Source organism: Eschrichtius robustus, chromosome 8 (assembly GCF_028021215.1).
Source record: "Eschrichtius robustus isolate mEscRob2 chromosome 8, mEscRob2.pri, whole genome shotgun sequence".
NCBI classification, from domain to species: domain Eukaryota; kingdom Metazoa; phylum Chordata; class Mammalia; order Artiodactyla; family Eschrichtiidae; genus Eschrichtius; species Eschrichtius robustus.
Genome location: NC_090831.1, coordinates 17,210,913 through 17,228,823, shown reverse-complemented (window position 1 = coordinate 17,228,823; position 17,911 = coordinate 17,210,913). Strand labels below are relative to the sequence as shown.

General features: G+C 39.9%; 1 protein-coding gene across 1 annotated transcript in view; it reads right to left on the bottom strand.

The window, feature by feature from the left end:
- Window positions 1-17,911, bottom strand: part of COG5 (component of oligomeric golgi complex 5) — a 296,956-nt gene that overhangs the window by 14,151 nt on the left and 264,894 nt on the right. The window contains exons 17-19 of the mRNA XM_068550382.1: window positions 13,974-14,077; window positions 10,025-10,262; window positions 4,536-4,612 (exon numbers count right to left, since the gene is read on the bottom strand). Coding sequence (XP_068406483.1) covers window positions 4,536-4,612; window positions 10,025-10,262; window positions 13,974-14,077 — 419 coding nt within the window. The remainder of the gene's footprint in view (window positions 1-4,535; window positions 4,613-10,024; window positions 10,263-13,973; window positions 14,078-17,911) is intronic.

The following is a 17,911-nucleotide window of genomic DNA, read 5'->3' as shown; positions in this document are numbered from 1 at the left end:
TGGGGCTGGAAGTGCTCGTCACGGAGGCTGCAGAGACGGCCACCGTCAGGTCTGCAGACCTGCAGGCAGGGACCTGCACGGAACCTCAAGTGGCAGTTGATCACGGAGGTAACTGTAGACACGGGAACCCTCACCACTCCTCCAACTGAAAACTGCTGATGTGAACACTACGCTCTATAGTTACTAATGGTCTTCCTTCTCCGGGCCCCTCACGCTAACAGATCCATCCGAACAGCCCCTATCTCCTGACAGCTCTCAGTGCTCTTCCACTAAACCCAAGGAAGCTTCCAGCAGAGCAGGCTGTGGATATAACTCAGGGACCAGGCTGTTCCCTGGGAGCGGGCCTGCCTGAAGGCAGGGTCTGTGTCCCGGGCGGTGAGGGGCCCGTGGCTCTCTCTGTCCTTTGTCTCCCAACGATCTGCGCTGACAGGCCCCTGGCCAGGTGGAGCGAAGGTAACCTCCCTCACGGACACCTCTTGGGGGACACCGTCATGCTGCGGAGGGCTGGACAGGGACAGGGCCTCGTGGGTCTTGTGTACAAATACAAACCACCCAGGGGCAAGTCCCTAATGTCGGCAGCTTTCTGAGGCAGCATTCTCTCCGGGGTAAAAGATTCCCACTGCCTGAGAAACTCTCATGTAGACAGTAAAAGGTAAATGCCTGCAAGAGGCTTGCCAGCCTAATTAAAGAATCCACTGACATTACGTCCAAGAGAAGTGCCCTGTGGCGGGTGGCGGCCTGATGAGGGGAGGGTGCGCCTGCCAAGGCCGGGGCGTCTGGGGAGGGGGGAGGGGAGGCTGCACCGGGGTCTGGGCTGGAGACGCCCTGCCTGGCACCGTCACCCTCCCTTGCACTGGGCCTGCTGCCCCCTCCTGCAGCCCCTGCCTCTAAACCTGCTGGGCTTTTGGTTGTTTGGCTGCCTGTTTTTCTTGCCCCCCGACCCTTACTGTATAACGTTTTAGTATATTTTATATTATTTTTAGGCTCCCTTGTTATTTTTAAATGGATGAAACACTGCAAGAGGGATTGTTAAATATATTTGTTGACTTTTCTAAGTACAAATATAAAACAACCAAAGCAAAGAACTTCAAAAATATAGGAAACCTCTAAAGGAAAAATCACTAGTAACAATGCTACTCTCCCAAGGTAACATTTTGACGTTTATCCTTGATTTTTCCTCTCCAAACACACATGCTATTATTTTAAAAATAGTAGGGATCCATACCATATATACTCTTTAGTAGCCTTTTTCATTTCGCAATGCATTAGGAAGTACTTTTCATATTCTTAGATATTAACTAACAACATAACTTGTTAACGGCTGCATATATTTGATCCTATGAATGTGGCATATTTTATTTAGCCAATCTCCTACTGACTGCCACTGAGCTGGTGCTGATGTGACTCGGAACCTTTAGGGAGGAGACCCATGAACAAGAGCCCAGGTCAATTACGTACACGACCACTGGACGACACCTTTTCCTTGTCACAGCACACAGCACAGACGGCAGGGTTAACAAGAATGGGCCCTGCCGCTGCAACTGCTCAGGACTAATTTTAGAGAAGAGACAGATGTCTTAACAAGTTTTTGCAGGTAGCAAATAAAGTGCCTAGAACTGGGTTACGAGAATAAAGACAACTCTGTATTGACTCACTCCTCTCTAGGAAGGGACTCTGTAGGACCTCCACATGGGGAAGCTGTCCTAAGTCAATCACGACAACTGCAGAGAAGCTGGCGGAGCCGGGGCCTTTCCCGGCCACGTATACAGGCAGAGGCAGGGGGCACTGACATCCCTTTTCTCCAAAGATGGGACCTGAAACCTTCTTTTCAGACTAGGGCTAGATTTGAACCCCAGAATATACTACACTTTCATTTTATTTCCTGATCCACTTAATCTTAAAATCTTTATCAAATCGTGTCCAAGACCTCTCAAACAACTGAGAAAGCTCTAGGATCAATCAGAGAGATTTCTGTACATTCAATATATCTTTAGGAATATGCTGATAGATATAAATCTCTGTTAGAATTTTTCACTGAATTCAAGATATGGAGAAGTCTTCATAGGCAAAGCACAATTACTCTTATTACGTATGTGCCAAGGCCTTAGGAGCTGAGGGGTGTGCGGGAGGAAGCTCAGGGTTACCAGAATCCCAGGAGAAAAGGGCATAAATCTTTATAGATGGAGAAAGGGACAAAACTCTGCCCCTATCACTAGAGCAGCTGACGTTCAACAATAGAGGGCCCTGTGAAAAAGGTGAGAAACCATGGGATGCAAAACATTAGCGGGTCATGAAACCAATTAAATGGGTTAAAATAACCAACCAAATGAAAAAGAAATGTCAGAGAATATCACAGGAAGTGAGAGTAATTAGTGTTTCATGGCACACGTGTGTGTACAAGTGTGTGTGCCTGGGTTTGAGTGTACTTGCATGCAAGTATATGCCAGATGGTAACATAAAATCTCTCTTAATGTGAGTCAGGGTGAAACTCTGGAAACACATCTAAGATTGACCATTGCCCCATGAGAGAAGCTAGCTATAAAAAACAAAGGATTTAAAAAAATTATACACTAACCAATCATTAATTTTTTATTCCATAAATAGATACTAGAAGGTGTCACTATTCAAACTTTAAACGCTCCTTTAAAGAGTCCTTCTTTCATGTGAAAACTGGGAGGGTTGACAGAAAATCTTAAATGAATTAAAATAGAACTGTTCTTATGTGAAACCTTAGAATGTGTATCTCCATACTGTGACACAACTTTAAAAGCACTTGGGGGAAAAAAAAAAAAAAAAAAAGCACTTGGATAAAGGCCGTCTTGCCTCAGCAAATAAGATAAGCACTATTTTAATACATACACGTGGAATAAACAACTAAACATGGGAGCCAGCACTATCAAAAATAATAGTCTAATCTTAAAATAGCAAATCCCTAATCACAGCTTTTCCCATGCCTTTTAAAATAACTAGTTGGTTGATATCCCTCAACATGCTAAGATTCTGTTACTCAGGGCAGTATTTGATCATCCAACCGGGATTGCCGTGTTACCATCATACTCAAAGTAAGTGACTTTACAAGAGTTTTATTAAGGTTATTTTTATGGTACATACAGATGACTGGTGGATCGGTTACTCAGTACCTCTTAATCTTTTGACTTGTCCATATTTGGTAGTGCCAAACCCTAAGGCTTCCAAAATATTTAAATACTTTATAAAAGGTTTGAGCTAATCCAAAGAAGGTATCTGAAAACACTTGTGATCCCACTTAAGTTTTTTTGAAATCCAACTCAGATGGGCATCTGAGAAAAATATTTCAGACTCCTGTGTTGGCATTAAAAAAAATCACTGCCAGTTACTCACAGGCAAAGTAAAGGATAAGTCTTCCCTTTCAATCAACAACCTTGGGTTCATTACACTTGAATTTTCTACCAAAATCTTGGATGACATAAGAGAGTGAAGCAATCTTTTAAAGAACACACTGCTTCTTGATTACTCTAGTTTCTAGTACTGAGTCAGTTTATAGAAAGCCACATGCCTGGACTCTCTTACCTATCTTTATAAAGAAACATTCAAAAACCATTATGCTTTTGGATATTATGGAGAGCTGATATCAAGGTTTCCCATCTGGTATGCTGTGGTCAGAAAATGGTTATAAGTATTATGTTGATCCCCTTGGCCCTCAGGGTTGGTCATCGTTTTATATGTATATATTTTCTATGTGTGCCATGATGTGAAAAAGTTTGGGAAGTTTGGCTTACTGAATAAACAGCCGTATGAACAACATCCTTTTATCTTCTAAAATCTGATACTTAAGACCTAGTCATTAAGCTATTCAAGTCTTTAAAATTTGAGTTGGTAAAAGGTCTATCTAAGTATTCAGCACTGAAAAGGATTTTCCTGTTAAATTGGTATATTCTTAGATCATGAGTTTGAATTAACTCATTGTTTTTCTTTTTGAACTGGTTTCTAGTAAGCTCAATCCCAAATTTTGTGCTCAGTTGCATTAGCCATCTTTAGCCTAAATTATCTACTACATTTACAGTCATTCCCTGCATTTCACCACTAAACTCAGTTCTTCTAATACTCTATTTAATAGTTTTGTTAGGGAATGCAACTTGTGACCTTTTCAGAAGTAGACTGGATTGGAAATGATAAATGAACCAATAATACTTTCAGAAAAAGACATCTATAAATTATGAACTGCCTAATATTACTACTCAATATATTTCTGTAAGAATGGAGAATAAAAAAAAAAAAAAAATCCCCCTAGAAAGAGCATAATAAAAAATTTACCAGCTCAATCTTATGAACTGCAACTCAAAACTAACACATACACAGACATACATACATACACTAGTCATCGCATATAACACTATATAAATTTCTGGTTTGAAGAATAACTTTCAAATGCCACTTTTGTACATCACAAAATGGTTGAATAATGGCAATTTCATACAGATCGACATGAATAGGAGAGGATTTATCTGCTAATGGGATATGGCTATATTAACAGCGATAACAGAACTATGTCTCACCTGAATGACCTCAGCATTCGATAGGACTTTCCTAAATCAGATACTCTTCTGCAGAACGGACCCACAGCCAACTCCATCTGAAATATTAAAAGATATCCCCAGCTTTTTACATCAGAATCTTGAAGTGAACTGGGGACACACTTGGATCACAGAAGGTTGTAGCTTGCAGTAAACTTAAATTTTATCTTCACTGTGAGGCAGGTTTTGAAAGTCAAACTTATTGAAAGGCAAGAGCTTAGATAACTTCTGCATTTATTTACTAAAGAGGCATAAGATAATTCCCTTCAAGAAGAGAAAAGCATTTTTTGTTATGTAAGAGGAGAAAGTTTAGATTGTTTTGCTCCACTGAAAAATCAGAAAAAGGAAGGTTTTCAAGCCTGCCTGTGTGGCTATACTTTAAGCAGACATCACAAGCCTTTGTACATTAACATAAATGATGACCGTTTTCACCAGGCTGGCTCAGGGGGTTAAAAGCACTGACTCTGGAGGCAGCACACTTGTGTCAGAATTTCTGCTCTACAACGACTAGTTGTGTGGCCCTGGACTTAACCTCTTTACGTTCCAACTTCCTCATCTGTGAAATGAAGGTAATGCCTATCATAAAATTATGCAAGTGAAATAGATAATTTCACAAAGCACTATGTGCACGGCATATAGTAGGTGTCTGTTAAATGTCAGCACTTATTATCGTATTTTAAAAACTTCCCCCTTTTAAATGTTAGTGAATTAATTTGTTTCCTGACTGAAGAATTTAGCAACTACTACTTTCACTTCTCTTTATTTCCCTCCTTTGACTGGAAATTTTGTCATTAATTGGAGTTTTAGGCTACCTGTTCTTTATCCACCAAGCGCATATGCAAAATTTTTGCATATGTGGTACTCAGATGATAAACCATCTCTCTATACTCGCTATAAACAGGACCCTGGTAAAGAATAATTTAGAAAATGACTGAGAAAAGGCTGCTCCCTGGTAAATCAACATCTTTCTTCAGGAAAAATATATGAAAGAAAAATGGGGTTTCTGTCTTGCTGGCCATCTTTCTGAAAAACTGTTCAAATCTCCTTGACATTGGAAGACCATGGCGACCTAATCACTCACTCATCTGAGAAACATTTTTGACTCCAGGCACCAAGCTAGACATGGGGATAAGAAGATGAATTAGATGGTCTTGCCTCTGAGGAGCTCTCTCAAATTTATCAAAGAAGGGGATATATATTTATTTAAACAATATAATTTTTATTCATCTAAATTTTAAGAGAGGTACATAGACACACATACACACATACTGATTACTATTAAAAGAAATGACAAGTGTGAAATCAAATGTACGAACTGAGTGTCGGGGAGAATTGCAGGGCAGCTTTCTTTCTTCAGATGCTCTCAAGGGTGAGTCGTGACTGGTGAATTTCTCTCCTAGCATACAGAGGACACAGTACATACCCTGTAGGTTCTAGAGGGAAACCAACCTCACATGATTAGCAAAGTCTCTAAAATACAAAAGAATAAGTAAATAAAAAGAGAAATCTGAGGAAGAAAAGTCAGACTCTTGCCAACAATGCAGAAGAGAGCGGCCTCGACCCAGTGTTCTCGAAGGCACTGGGTGATGGGCTGTTCCCTGGGACCTGTTGATTCACCCAATGGGAGCTTCTGGTTTCCTACAGAATGTGGCATTTATTTTATAGTCAGCGCAGAGTACAAATGTGCTATCACGTACCTATGACTGTGTGTGTGTCTCTGCGCACGTGTGCATATAACGGTTTCTTACACACTGAAATTATGTGAAGTATTTTTCATGAAATGTTTCTGTCAGTTTTTTTTTCAGTTACCCTAGTGGGCTTCATCATTTTCAAAGATTAAACCAAACAACCTTTGCCTTAGCACTTGAGCAGGATTGAATGTTAAGACAAATAAGTGGCTAGGAAAAAATTACGGTATGAGAAAATATGACCTTGAATGGCTGGGTCACCTAGAAATGACTGCAGATTTCTATGCCATAGGACAATTTCAAAACGTTAAATGTTCAAAATAAATTTTTCATCCATCAAGGACCTCTAGGGTACTAAAAACCATCTTCCTCTGCCAGAGTTCCATTAAACAATAAAGGCCATGTTTCTGAAGGGCAGGAATGTTCCTTTTAGAGGAGGTGACTCTGCCATTAGCTGTAGATACAAAAATGGCATCTGCAACTGCCTCTCTCCAGCTCTCCTGTTTGGAGGGAACGAACAGTCAGCTGCAGGCGTGGTGAACTAATTACACAGCTGCTCCGTGCCCACCGCAGACATTTGGTTAACCACAGGGCATCTTTGGATACTCCCAGGGCATTCCTGCCCTGATACTGTTCAGGAGAAAAGGCAATAGGAATTAGAATCTTGATTATTTGGGGTTCTTCCCTAAATTTATACTTCCAGGCAAAAAGCAAAATAGATATAAATGTATAGTATTTAAAGGGCACCAGAAATAAAGAGAAACTGCTCAGAGTGCCACTGAGTAAATGATTTAATGCCAACGTCAAAAGCCATCCTGCCCCTCAGGAAAGAAACACAGTTGAGGGGCAGAGGGCAATGTGTGGCTCAGAGGGCAGTATGGACAAGTCCCCAGAGAGACTCTGAATCAGCAGAACCCCAGTGGCCTTGGACCAGCTTAGTGCTTTAGAAGTGCTGTGTGATTAGTGTAAACACAGAGACCATGTGGTCACAGTAGGGAATTAATTACCAGGAGGAAAGCGCCTCATGCCTGTGACCTGATTCCTAGGGGGTGTGCGTTGGGCACTTCCCTCATCGTGAGCCCCCCCAGATGGCTCCCTGCAAATACATACTCTTTCACCTGTGCAACGCCGCCACTGGGGAGAAGTTAGGATTCCTACAGATATCTTTAAAACATATCATCATCTGTCTTTGCAACTGGACTTTATGCCAAATAATCAGTATTCCCAAACCTACCCTACTGGAATCTTCTGAGCTCTTTCTCTTTCTGTTATTTATGCCACAAAAGCAGGCACTTTTATCACAAGAACTCTTTTTAAACCCATAGAGGATTTGTGTGGTCTTGATTCCAATGGCCTCAATGGCTCTGTTTAATTTTGAATACAAATCGGTAGAACTTTCAGTAATGAGGCAGCCAAAAGGCTTTCTAGTCCCAGGTGATGCCCGTCATGAATATAAACGTCAGGGCAATGCCATCTCAGGGTTTTGATTCACCCCAGAAAAATGCAACCAAGTACGAATCCCGAGGTACAAGGCCACATAACTGCAGTTGCGGGAAGAAACCACATCAAATGAAACAAAAGCCCTCAATTCACTTTAATGTTTTTAAAATATGGGGGGAAGATATAACAGCTGGATAATACTTGCCAAAGCTACTGGTCACGACCATGACTAACTTCAGAAGTGCTGGCACCTGTCTTTCCTGCGCCCACGACCCACAGGGCCGGGGAAGCAGCCGCAGAGTGAGTGGCACGAGGTTCTGAAACAGGGACACTATCCCGAAGTGAACCAAGGAATCAGCCCCACGGAGGCTGCAGCAACCAGTGTCACTGCCGGCCTGCAAAGGATACTCTTAACACCGAGTAAGAAATGGAAAACGGAGGCTGCCCTGGAGCATAAGTTAGTGATATTGACTGATGAGTTTCATTTACCTTAAGGGAAGGGACCTGGGGAAAGGTTTGGTTTATAGGCAACATGTCTTCAGAAAGAAGGAATGCCAAATAAAATCCTGAATGTGCCGTTTTAAGGAAGGTGGGAGCTCAACCCTGCCCCTGGATGCTACTTATTTTGAACAGGTGCCAGCTGTGGTAGCAAGGGTCACAGGACAATGCTCTCCAGCTTTCAAAACTCACAAGGTCACATAGCATTAAAATAAAAACAAAAACAAAAAGCCTTCTTCCCACAGCACTCTCATTTTGGCCATCTCCTGCTCGGCTGCCACTCTAATTGGACTTGAAGTGCTGCCTCCAGGAAAGTGACTCAAGAACCAGCTGGAGCAGAATGCAAATAAACGGGTGGGGGAGGGAGCCCAGGGAAAGAAGAGGATAGGAAAAGAAAAACAAAATGAAGGAGGAAAGGGGGAAAGAAGAACAGACACCCATTTGAGTTCAGCTCACAGTGTTTTTAACAAGTAAGAGCAGGTCTTGGTACATCACTGTGTTTTCGCTTTGATAAGCAGCCTGTAATCCCAGAAAGGGACAAGTACGACAATATACAGAATTCACCTGTAACAACAGAACGTACAGGTGCCTGAAAACTAAGTTGATAAAAACGGGAAGGGTAAAAGGAGCCACACGAATGGCAACATTTACTTTCAATTTTCATGCTGAGGTTACTAAAGGCATATTTCACAAAGGAAGGCTCTTTACTCTGACCGAGCGGTCTCAGGCATATCATTTGGGGATGAAAATGACTAATTCGAGACCAGTTAATATGCAAAGAGCCTGGCTCTTGAAACATTATGATATGTACCTGTTCCTCATTGTAACTGTCAGGTATGAGGGAGCGCTTACAACCACCGCCTGGTACAAGCAGCCCGCCACATCCTTTCCTCGGAGTAGGAATAATGAACCAAGACTTGCTCCCAGATACACACAGGAATAAAGAGGGACACTACAATTTGTCTATCTTTACAAACAGGAAGGATCTGGCACACCGCTCGGAATAATCCATTCGAATAACTATTTAGACTAGTAAAGCTAACAGCTTTCAAAGGCTTAAAAAATAAGTTCACCTTTGACATGCTATGTAAATATGAATTGTTTCTGAATCTTTTTTTAATGAAAGTGGATGTATGAGGTGTTTATTCTCTGCCTCTGATACTATATTTATAAGGCTTTTAAAAAGTCTGTCTAAAGGACAAAGAAAAAAACCTTTCTATAAGAGCTGATTATGGTTCTGCTATTTTAATGTGACTCTACCTCATTCACATCAGATAGCGTGGAATGACTTCAAGGTGGCCATGCACAAGAAAGGTACTCTTATTTAACAGAGGGGGATCAAATAATTCACCTGGTCCTCTGTGCTTCTAAATGAATTAGAACACCGCCCTGGAGGACCATGCATGTGTCAGAGATCTTTCTCTTTACATGACAACAGACAGCCCCTTTCTACTGTTTGAAGGATAAATTTCATTGTCTATATTATTTTCCAACAAGGTTAATCAATTATTCTTATCAGTACTGAGCTGGTGGGATAATAAAATAGTGAGAAAGCCCCATGTTATGTAAAAATGGGAAATGCTGCTCTACTGTGGAACAAACTACTTGGCTTAACCTTGAAATATCAAAGATGACTGATGATCCTTTTGTTAAAGACAAAGTAAAAAAAGCTGGTATGAAAGTATCTTTAAATTCTTTCCTTTTTTACCAATTAGGTTTAGATTTACTTTTTTCATGTTAAAAAGTTTCTTCAGTTAAAAAACTGAAGACCATAGATGGTCTTTTATTTAATGGATAATACTGAGGCTGAAACATTTTCCCCTTTGTAGCTATGCATCAATTTACCTGTGCAAAATCAGCAGCAAGACGCATTTTCCCACCTTCACCAAGAGGTCTTATGAGACTGGCATTTCGGATAAAAAGTTCAATGGCTCTTTGGGCAATAGCTTCAGTGTTGTCAAAGACAAAATCCAAGCATTCGAAATGTCTAAAGTAGTCACTCATAACTCTGGCAATAAAACCTTGAAGCTCCTTCATGTAGAGAGAACAGGGAACATCAGGCTTTCCTGAACCGGGTAATGATCTGCAAAAGAAAAAATCAGCCAGTACACTAAAAGGCACTATTTGATATTTGTCTCCCCCTCTGCCTGCTATTTCACTCCTAAGCAATTTTTTACTTTAAAGGTAAGAGAGGCATTGTTTATTTTTGCTAAAAGTTAAAGAGCATAAAACAATGTTTAGATTATATTCTAAAGACTGTTTTAGGATGCTAGGAAGATGACTGAAAGAATCTTGGAATCCATGTACCAAAAGACTATTAAAAGTGAAACAGACAACCATCTGTCTTGGATGATTTGCAGAAGTGCCTTATGCACTCTGACCTCTCAAGGTCTCTTCCAGCTTTACGCCTCTCCATCCACTCACGTGGTTTGCCTGGTTAGTGAATAAATCAATATTAGATACTGAAATAGGATCTTACACTTTGTAGCAACAGAAAATGCTGCCTTCCCCAAACAGATTCTTGGCAAAGATATCTCTGCTCTTGTGCTATTTAATCCAATCAGTCCAATAGTAGAATTCTGACTGTGGAACTGGTTATGTAACAATACACATGGTATGCAATTTTTTCCTCCCAGATGATGTTTGGAAAGGCTTTAATTTGGATCAACAGATGATGCCAGCTGATGTTCCATGAAATACTATTTATAATTTATAAGTGTTTATAATTGCTCTTTAAAGAATATATGAAAAGAATGTGCAATATTTATAGGAAAGAAGAGTTATGCCAAAATTAGAAATCACCTGATATTAATTAGCGAGCCAGTGAGATCACTGGCTATATAATGCTGAATCTTTTTTCAAAAAATAAATCATACTTCTGAGAATGAGGCAGAGAAATTGGCAATGGTCTAGGGAAGAACAACAGATATGATTCAAATGCCTAGAGCAAGAGAATGAGGTGAACTTAATTATTTTAAAATACAGCAATGGTTATTATAAATGGGACGCTAACCAAAGGTCTTCCACATCCAGAGAGCAGATAGAAATAGGGAAAGCATGCTACGTTCCAGCAGGAAGAGACTTTGTTCAGGTGTAAGAAAGAATGTCCTAACTATGGCAAGGCCACTGAGGGGGGCATGGTGGAACACTGCTGTTTGCAATATCATAGGGTGGAATGCTGCTTGGTACAGAGTACAGGGACAGCCTTAGTAAGAGATGGCAATCTTCACGTGGGGTTTGGTTTTGCCAGATTCAGACCATCATGGCCTATCTTTATTCAGGTTTTGTCAGTCCAAAAGGCTAGGTTAAAAAAAAAAAAAAAAAAAGGTACCAATCCCTTTCTAATCTTACGCTTTATCAAAAGCACTGTCATTATCTTGGTACTACTCTGGAGGATTGTTTCAAGAATTCTAATCTGGTTAGGAGGTATGATTTCCTTGAGGATTAGAAAATGATATACTAAAATGATCTATTAGAAAAATTCTGAAATATGTATTATCAATTCTCAGCATGGATTAGAAGTTTGACTTAAATTTACTAGAATATAAACCTTGCTTGGCAATTGCTAAAGCTCAGTTTTCCCAGTTATGTCAAACCTTTTAGTAAGAGGTTCTCAACTGATAAAGTGCGCAGAAATGTCACGGTCTTTGTCATGAGAGCCCGCATACAGAGGCAGAAGGCAGAAGGACTAAACAAACACACGCCTGAGAAGTGGCACCAGTCGTTCTGGGGTCAGTGTGTGTTCTCCCCTCCTCAGAGGTGCTCATCCACCACTTCAAGGATCTAGGGTCCTCCTACTGTTACTGACTTCCCTCTCCCATGCAAAGCTGATATCAGACACGAGTCATTTTACATTAAATAACAGAATTTCAATCAATGTACTATGTCAGACATTTACAATTTAAGCTTTATCTAATTTGGAAAGAAACACACAGGTCCCACTAAATACATTTAAAATACCAGGAAAGTGTGTTGAGGATTACTTTTTAATTAGCAGGGGATTCTGTAATCATACTACAAATAAGGTTGGCCTAGAAGGTAAACCTGATTTATTCCTTTTACCATGAATAGGTGTGAAGGGCTTGGAGGGGCAGGTATTCATTATTATTTTTCCAAGTGTGATCCCGGAAGATGGCCCTACTATAAAAGTGATTCCACTTGCTGAATAGTTTCATCCAATGTCACCTTATATTTCATATAAGCCATACATATATGAAATGACATGACAGAATTACTAATAACAAGGTTCTAGAAAGTGGGAAAATTCCTGCCATGAATGCTCCACACTCCTGTACTGCCATGCATGGAAAATAACTTTCAGTGGAACCTCAAATGTCTGCTGTACAGAGAGACTGAGCTGAAGTGGAGCCATTAATGGCCATCTGGGGAAAAAAATTGAGGACAATGTTGTACCTCTTAAAATAATGCCGCATACCTGTGGCAACCTGTCAGTTAAAGAACCAATCTGGCTCACTAGTATTTAAGCAAACTAATAAAAACATATCTACTTGGGAAACCAACTTTTAATGTCTAATGTGTCAGCTGCAGGCACCAGCTGTGGCTCATCAATACAATTACTCAAGTAAGTACCTGACCACTCATTAGAACAAGCCTTCAAAAATCACTCCAGTTATGCTTCCTTCTCAGAGGCACTGATGATTGGTCTAACTGGGACATTTCGGATCATTTCTGAACACAATTCATTTCCTCCCAAATACTGGTAATCAGCAGTTTTATATTCCTGTCTCCAAATACTACAGCATTTTTGTGTAGAATCCACTTTACCCTTCTGTGCTTCATACCATTATTAAAAATAGAGACTGACCTTTTCACCTTTCAAAAGATACTTTGTAAATGAAATAATAAATGATTTGAAAAATTAAAAGACAGTGTAATAATCACATAATTTTTCTACGAACAGCTAGACTAGTGGCTAGAAATTTAATAAAGTAGATACACTATTAAACAACATGAACATAAAGAAACAGGGCAGTTAAAAAATAGTAACTAACTATGAACTAGGAATAAAAAACACATATCTACACTAATATATGAATATTTAGCTCTAGAGTATGGTTAAGTTTTTTAAAAAAAATCACACTAAGCATGTGCAAATAACTATTTCAAATTCTCCACAGTTTTCTAATACACTAAGTCAAAACCATTTTACTTTACTTAAAAAGATTTCAGTAAACACTAAGCTAGGAACTATGATTCTTATTCTCAAGACACACATGATATGGATAAGCAGTACACATATGAAAGAACTGTGGTATAATACCAAAGTGCTTATGGCTAGGAGTGACATGACCAGATTAGACTGCCACAAGACTCTGACAAAGGAAAATCATCTTTGCAGGGGGTTGGGCAGGACCTTGCCCTCAAACCCAGAGCAGGAATCGGACTAGCAGAGTGACAGAGGCAGGACATTTTATACAAGGAATACCGTGCCAATACCAGAGGCTCAAGTACAGCCTATTTGTGAGAAGTAAGGAAAAAGATATAATTGCAAAGAGGAGATGGTACCAAATGTCCTGAAGTGCCAAGCTGAGTGTCCCGCAGATGTTAATGGTTCCATGTTTCAATGACAGGAGAGAAATGATGACAAGAAGAACTGAAAAAATTTAATCTGCTAATGGTGCTCAACGAATAAAGTAGGATAAGGATGGAGGCCAACCCCATCACAAGAGGAACAAGGTTCTAGATTGGTAGAGACTTAGGGAGTAGAGGTGGAGGTGGGAATGAAAAACAAATGTACTGAAGGTTAGTGAAAACTTTGGTTGGAAGTCATTACCCAGAAAAATCTTCTTGATGCATAGTGATGATGATGGCCTCTATAGCATCTCCCACGGAAGTCAGCAAGGGTTGCACGGCATTTCCCGTAAGAACATGGACCTCCTGAAAAGAAGATTAAATTAAGGAGAGGCAAACTTTAAATAGATCAAACACAAAAGAATCTGAAATATGAGAAGCATTTTGACTAAAAGTTTTCACATTATATCAAATTCAAACTATATACAGTTTAACTATAATACCCAACAGAAGTCTGCTCTTCTCCTAACTGCTGTCAGTAATGATTTTTAAAGCTTAAAATATGTAGAACATGGCACTGAAAAATTTCAACTCCACCACTTTTCTCATATTTTCAAAAAGTTTAATGCTCAAATGAACCCCTGGAGAAAGAAGAAGAGAGGGGTAGTGCCACTTATAAAGCAAAGATCACATGAACACACTTTTTTTTTTTCTAATTTCCATTCATTTATTCTTTATATTATTTTTTTTAACATCCTTATTGGAGTATAGTTGCTTTACAACGTTGTGTTAGTTTCTGCTGTATAACAAACTGAATCAGCTATACGTATACATATATCCCCACATCCCCTCCCTCTTGCGGAACACATTTTTTAAAGTTTCTGAAAAGACTGAGGCAAGACCAAAAGTAATTCTTCAAAATTGGAACAACATCATATGCTTTTGACCAGACTGAATATAATAAATATATCAGTGATTCTTAGAGGGCAAAACAGTTAGCCTTTTCATGGATTAGATTTCTATTTAGAGTTCTACAGCGGTGAGTCTCAACTGGGGGCAGTTTTGCTCCCCAGAGGACATCTGGCAATGTTTCAAGACACTTCTGATTGTCACGACCGGGGTGGGGTAAGGGTTTGCTGCTAGCATCTAGTGGACAGAGCACAGAGACACTGCTAAACATCCTGCAGTGCACAAGAGAGTCCCCCACGACAGAGAACTACCCAGCCTAAAACATCAATAGTGCTAAGGTTGAGAAACTGTTCTCCTGTGAGGTATAATTATCAATTAGGTTATATAAGACCCTAGGCCTTAGTTATAAGTTTTTAGTGTGAAAACATGACTGGGCCTCAGTAAACATTCAAAATCTAAATTTTAAGTATATTATATGTGCTTCAGTCATGATTACATACAATGAAGATGGATGACTCTGGCTCATACAAATGACTGAAATCAGTGAGAAAAGGTTAAATAGGACCCTTATTCATTAAATTCCTAAACATCATCTCCAGCCCTTAATCTCCGATAAAAATAAACATGCATACAGGATTGAGGGAGACATGCGCTCCGCATTTTCTCTCTAAGCCCTCTCCCCTCAATCCCTTGGCTCTCCTTACTGAAATAAAGGATGAAAACAAACAAACAAAAACAAACAAAAAAAAAAAAAAGAGAGAAGGAGTGTGTGTGTGTGTGTGTGTGTGTGTGTGTGTGTGTGTGTATGCACTTACAGTTTGCCCTCAGGGAGCTCACAGTCTAGTGACAAAAGGTAACAAGTTGTAGTGATATCAGTGCTCTACAGAGTGCTATGGGAGAGACACCCAACTTATACTGAAAGGATTTAAAAAACAAAAGGTGTTGCGTGAACTGAATTTCAAAGATCAAAATGGGTTAAGAACCAAGTGTGTGTGTTGGGGGAGGGTGGGAGGCTGGTGGGGGCCATATGTCAAAGGCACAGGAGCCTGGGGAAGTTGACGCATTTGGGGAACTGCAGGTGTTCAACACAGACAGAGTATGAGGTGGCTGCCTATGTGGAACAGAGACAGAGAGCAGACGTACTCCGCGCAGGCTGCTAAGGAGATGGGAATATATCCTGAAGGGACTAGGAAACCAACAATGGGTTTTAAGCAATGAAAAAAAAAAACGTGGTTAAAGCTTTGAATTGGGGAAAAATCATGCTGGACGGCAGAGTAGATAAATTAGACTAAAGTCAGGAGGATACAGTAGGAGTATAGATGCAAAGTGGTGAGTGGTGAGTGCCTGAACCAAATCAGAGGCAGCAGGAACAGAGATGAGGAGACAGGGTGGAGACACTGGGAAAGGAAACAGAGGACTTGGGAATCAGATGTGAGAAATACGGAATGTAAAGACTGAAGGGTACACTCAGATTTTTTTTTCTTTAATGACTTGGTGGCATTATCAACTGAATGTGTAAATGCGGAAGCTGCTGGCTGATTTAGGGACGGAGGGAGAAAATAATGAGTTCAGTTTTGGACACGAGTTTGAAGGACTTATGAGGAAATCCACATGGGCTATCCAGTAGGTGCTGAGATCTTTACAGCTGTAGTTTCTGGCAAGTTTTGCCTAGATATGGTTGTCTTTGACTTTTAAGAAGGGAGATGAAGCCAAAAGAGTCAATGAGATCCCAGAGGATGATTTGTAGAATAAGGCCAAATGCTATTTTAAGGTCATCCAGAAGAGGAACCTTTGACGGATTAAGAGGGGTAATAGCACGTATTTAGTATAGGTCATGTGCTGGATACTGTGCTATGGGCTTCGCAAGTAATCATCCCACTGAAAACTCAATTATTCCTTCCTCTAAGAATTACAAAAATCTCTAACTTACAGATGTGGAACCTAAAGTAATTTGTAGATAGGGAAACTAAAGTCAAGTTAAGGAGGTTGTCCAAAGCCATCAAGTAGAAGAGCTGGGATTTTCTAGGTGCATTCGACTCCAATGAGCTTTTGGTTATATCAATACGTTGCCACTGGGCAGAGAAGTAGGAAGAGATCCTGGAATACGGTGAAAATAAATAGGAGATTTCAAGAAGGAAGGGCAACTTTTCTACGCTAGTATGAAGGAGTGAGTACCTAACTACAGATCCTCCTACAAATAATCATGGAAAAATACCAAAAACAAAACAAAAAAACCTACTGGAGGCTTCTGGAGATAGAAAAATGCAATTAGTTTTAGAGGGGTGTATAAATATATAGCAACCAGAAGAGACTGAGTCTTCCCTTTTTTGTGATTCTGCCCTGAGAGTGACTATAGTCATGGTAGTGGCAAGGCTGGGTGGCTAAAACTCTTGAGAGAAAAACCAAACCAAACCAAACCAAACCAAACCAAACCAATCCTGCATTCTTTCAGGTCAAAGGAACAAGGGGAAGGAGCCCTGGTTCAACCAGGGCTGCTGGAGAGTGAGAGGGGAACCTCAGAAAGGAGAGAGCCAGAGAAGAAGAAAGCCTATTTTTCTATGTGTGAACTCAGCACTAGTCTTCAGCTGGCTTGACCATGCGTGTGCAAGGCAAACTACAAATGGCTTGCAACTAAGGCTTAAAGAACTATGCTGAGATCTGAGACACAGCCAACTGCAGGTTTGACAGTACACAATTTGAGTCTAAACAAGCTAATTAACTGCTAAAGCAATGGTCAACATTTTTAGGAGCAATATATAAAAATACTGAGTCTATACAACACAACGCTCACATTGTCTAGGATATATTAAAATGACTCATACAAAAAGCTAGGAGATGTCAATTGTAAAGAGAAAAGACAATCAATAGCTGCCAACTGTGAAATGATCCAGACTCTACAATTATCAGGCAAGAACCTCAGTGAGGTAGAGAAAAAAATGCCCATAATAAATAAAGTAATAGGAAATCTCAGCAGAGTGACCGAAAATGTAAAGAAGAACCAAAATGGAAATGTTAAACTGAAAAAATTACACTACATGCAATTAGATGTAAATGTACTTCAGTAAATGCAAAGTTTCTATATTTTATGTGACACGGTACAATATTAACTCTAAAAGACTGTGGAAAGTTAAGGATGCATATATCCACACAAGAACAACTAAAAAGAAAATGAAGAAGAGGTATAGGTGAAAATCTAAGAAATAAATTAAAATGAAATTTAAAAAAATAATTAATAATCAAATAATCCAAAAGGTGGCAGCAAAGGTGGAAAAGAGGAAATAAAACAGAGGG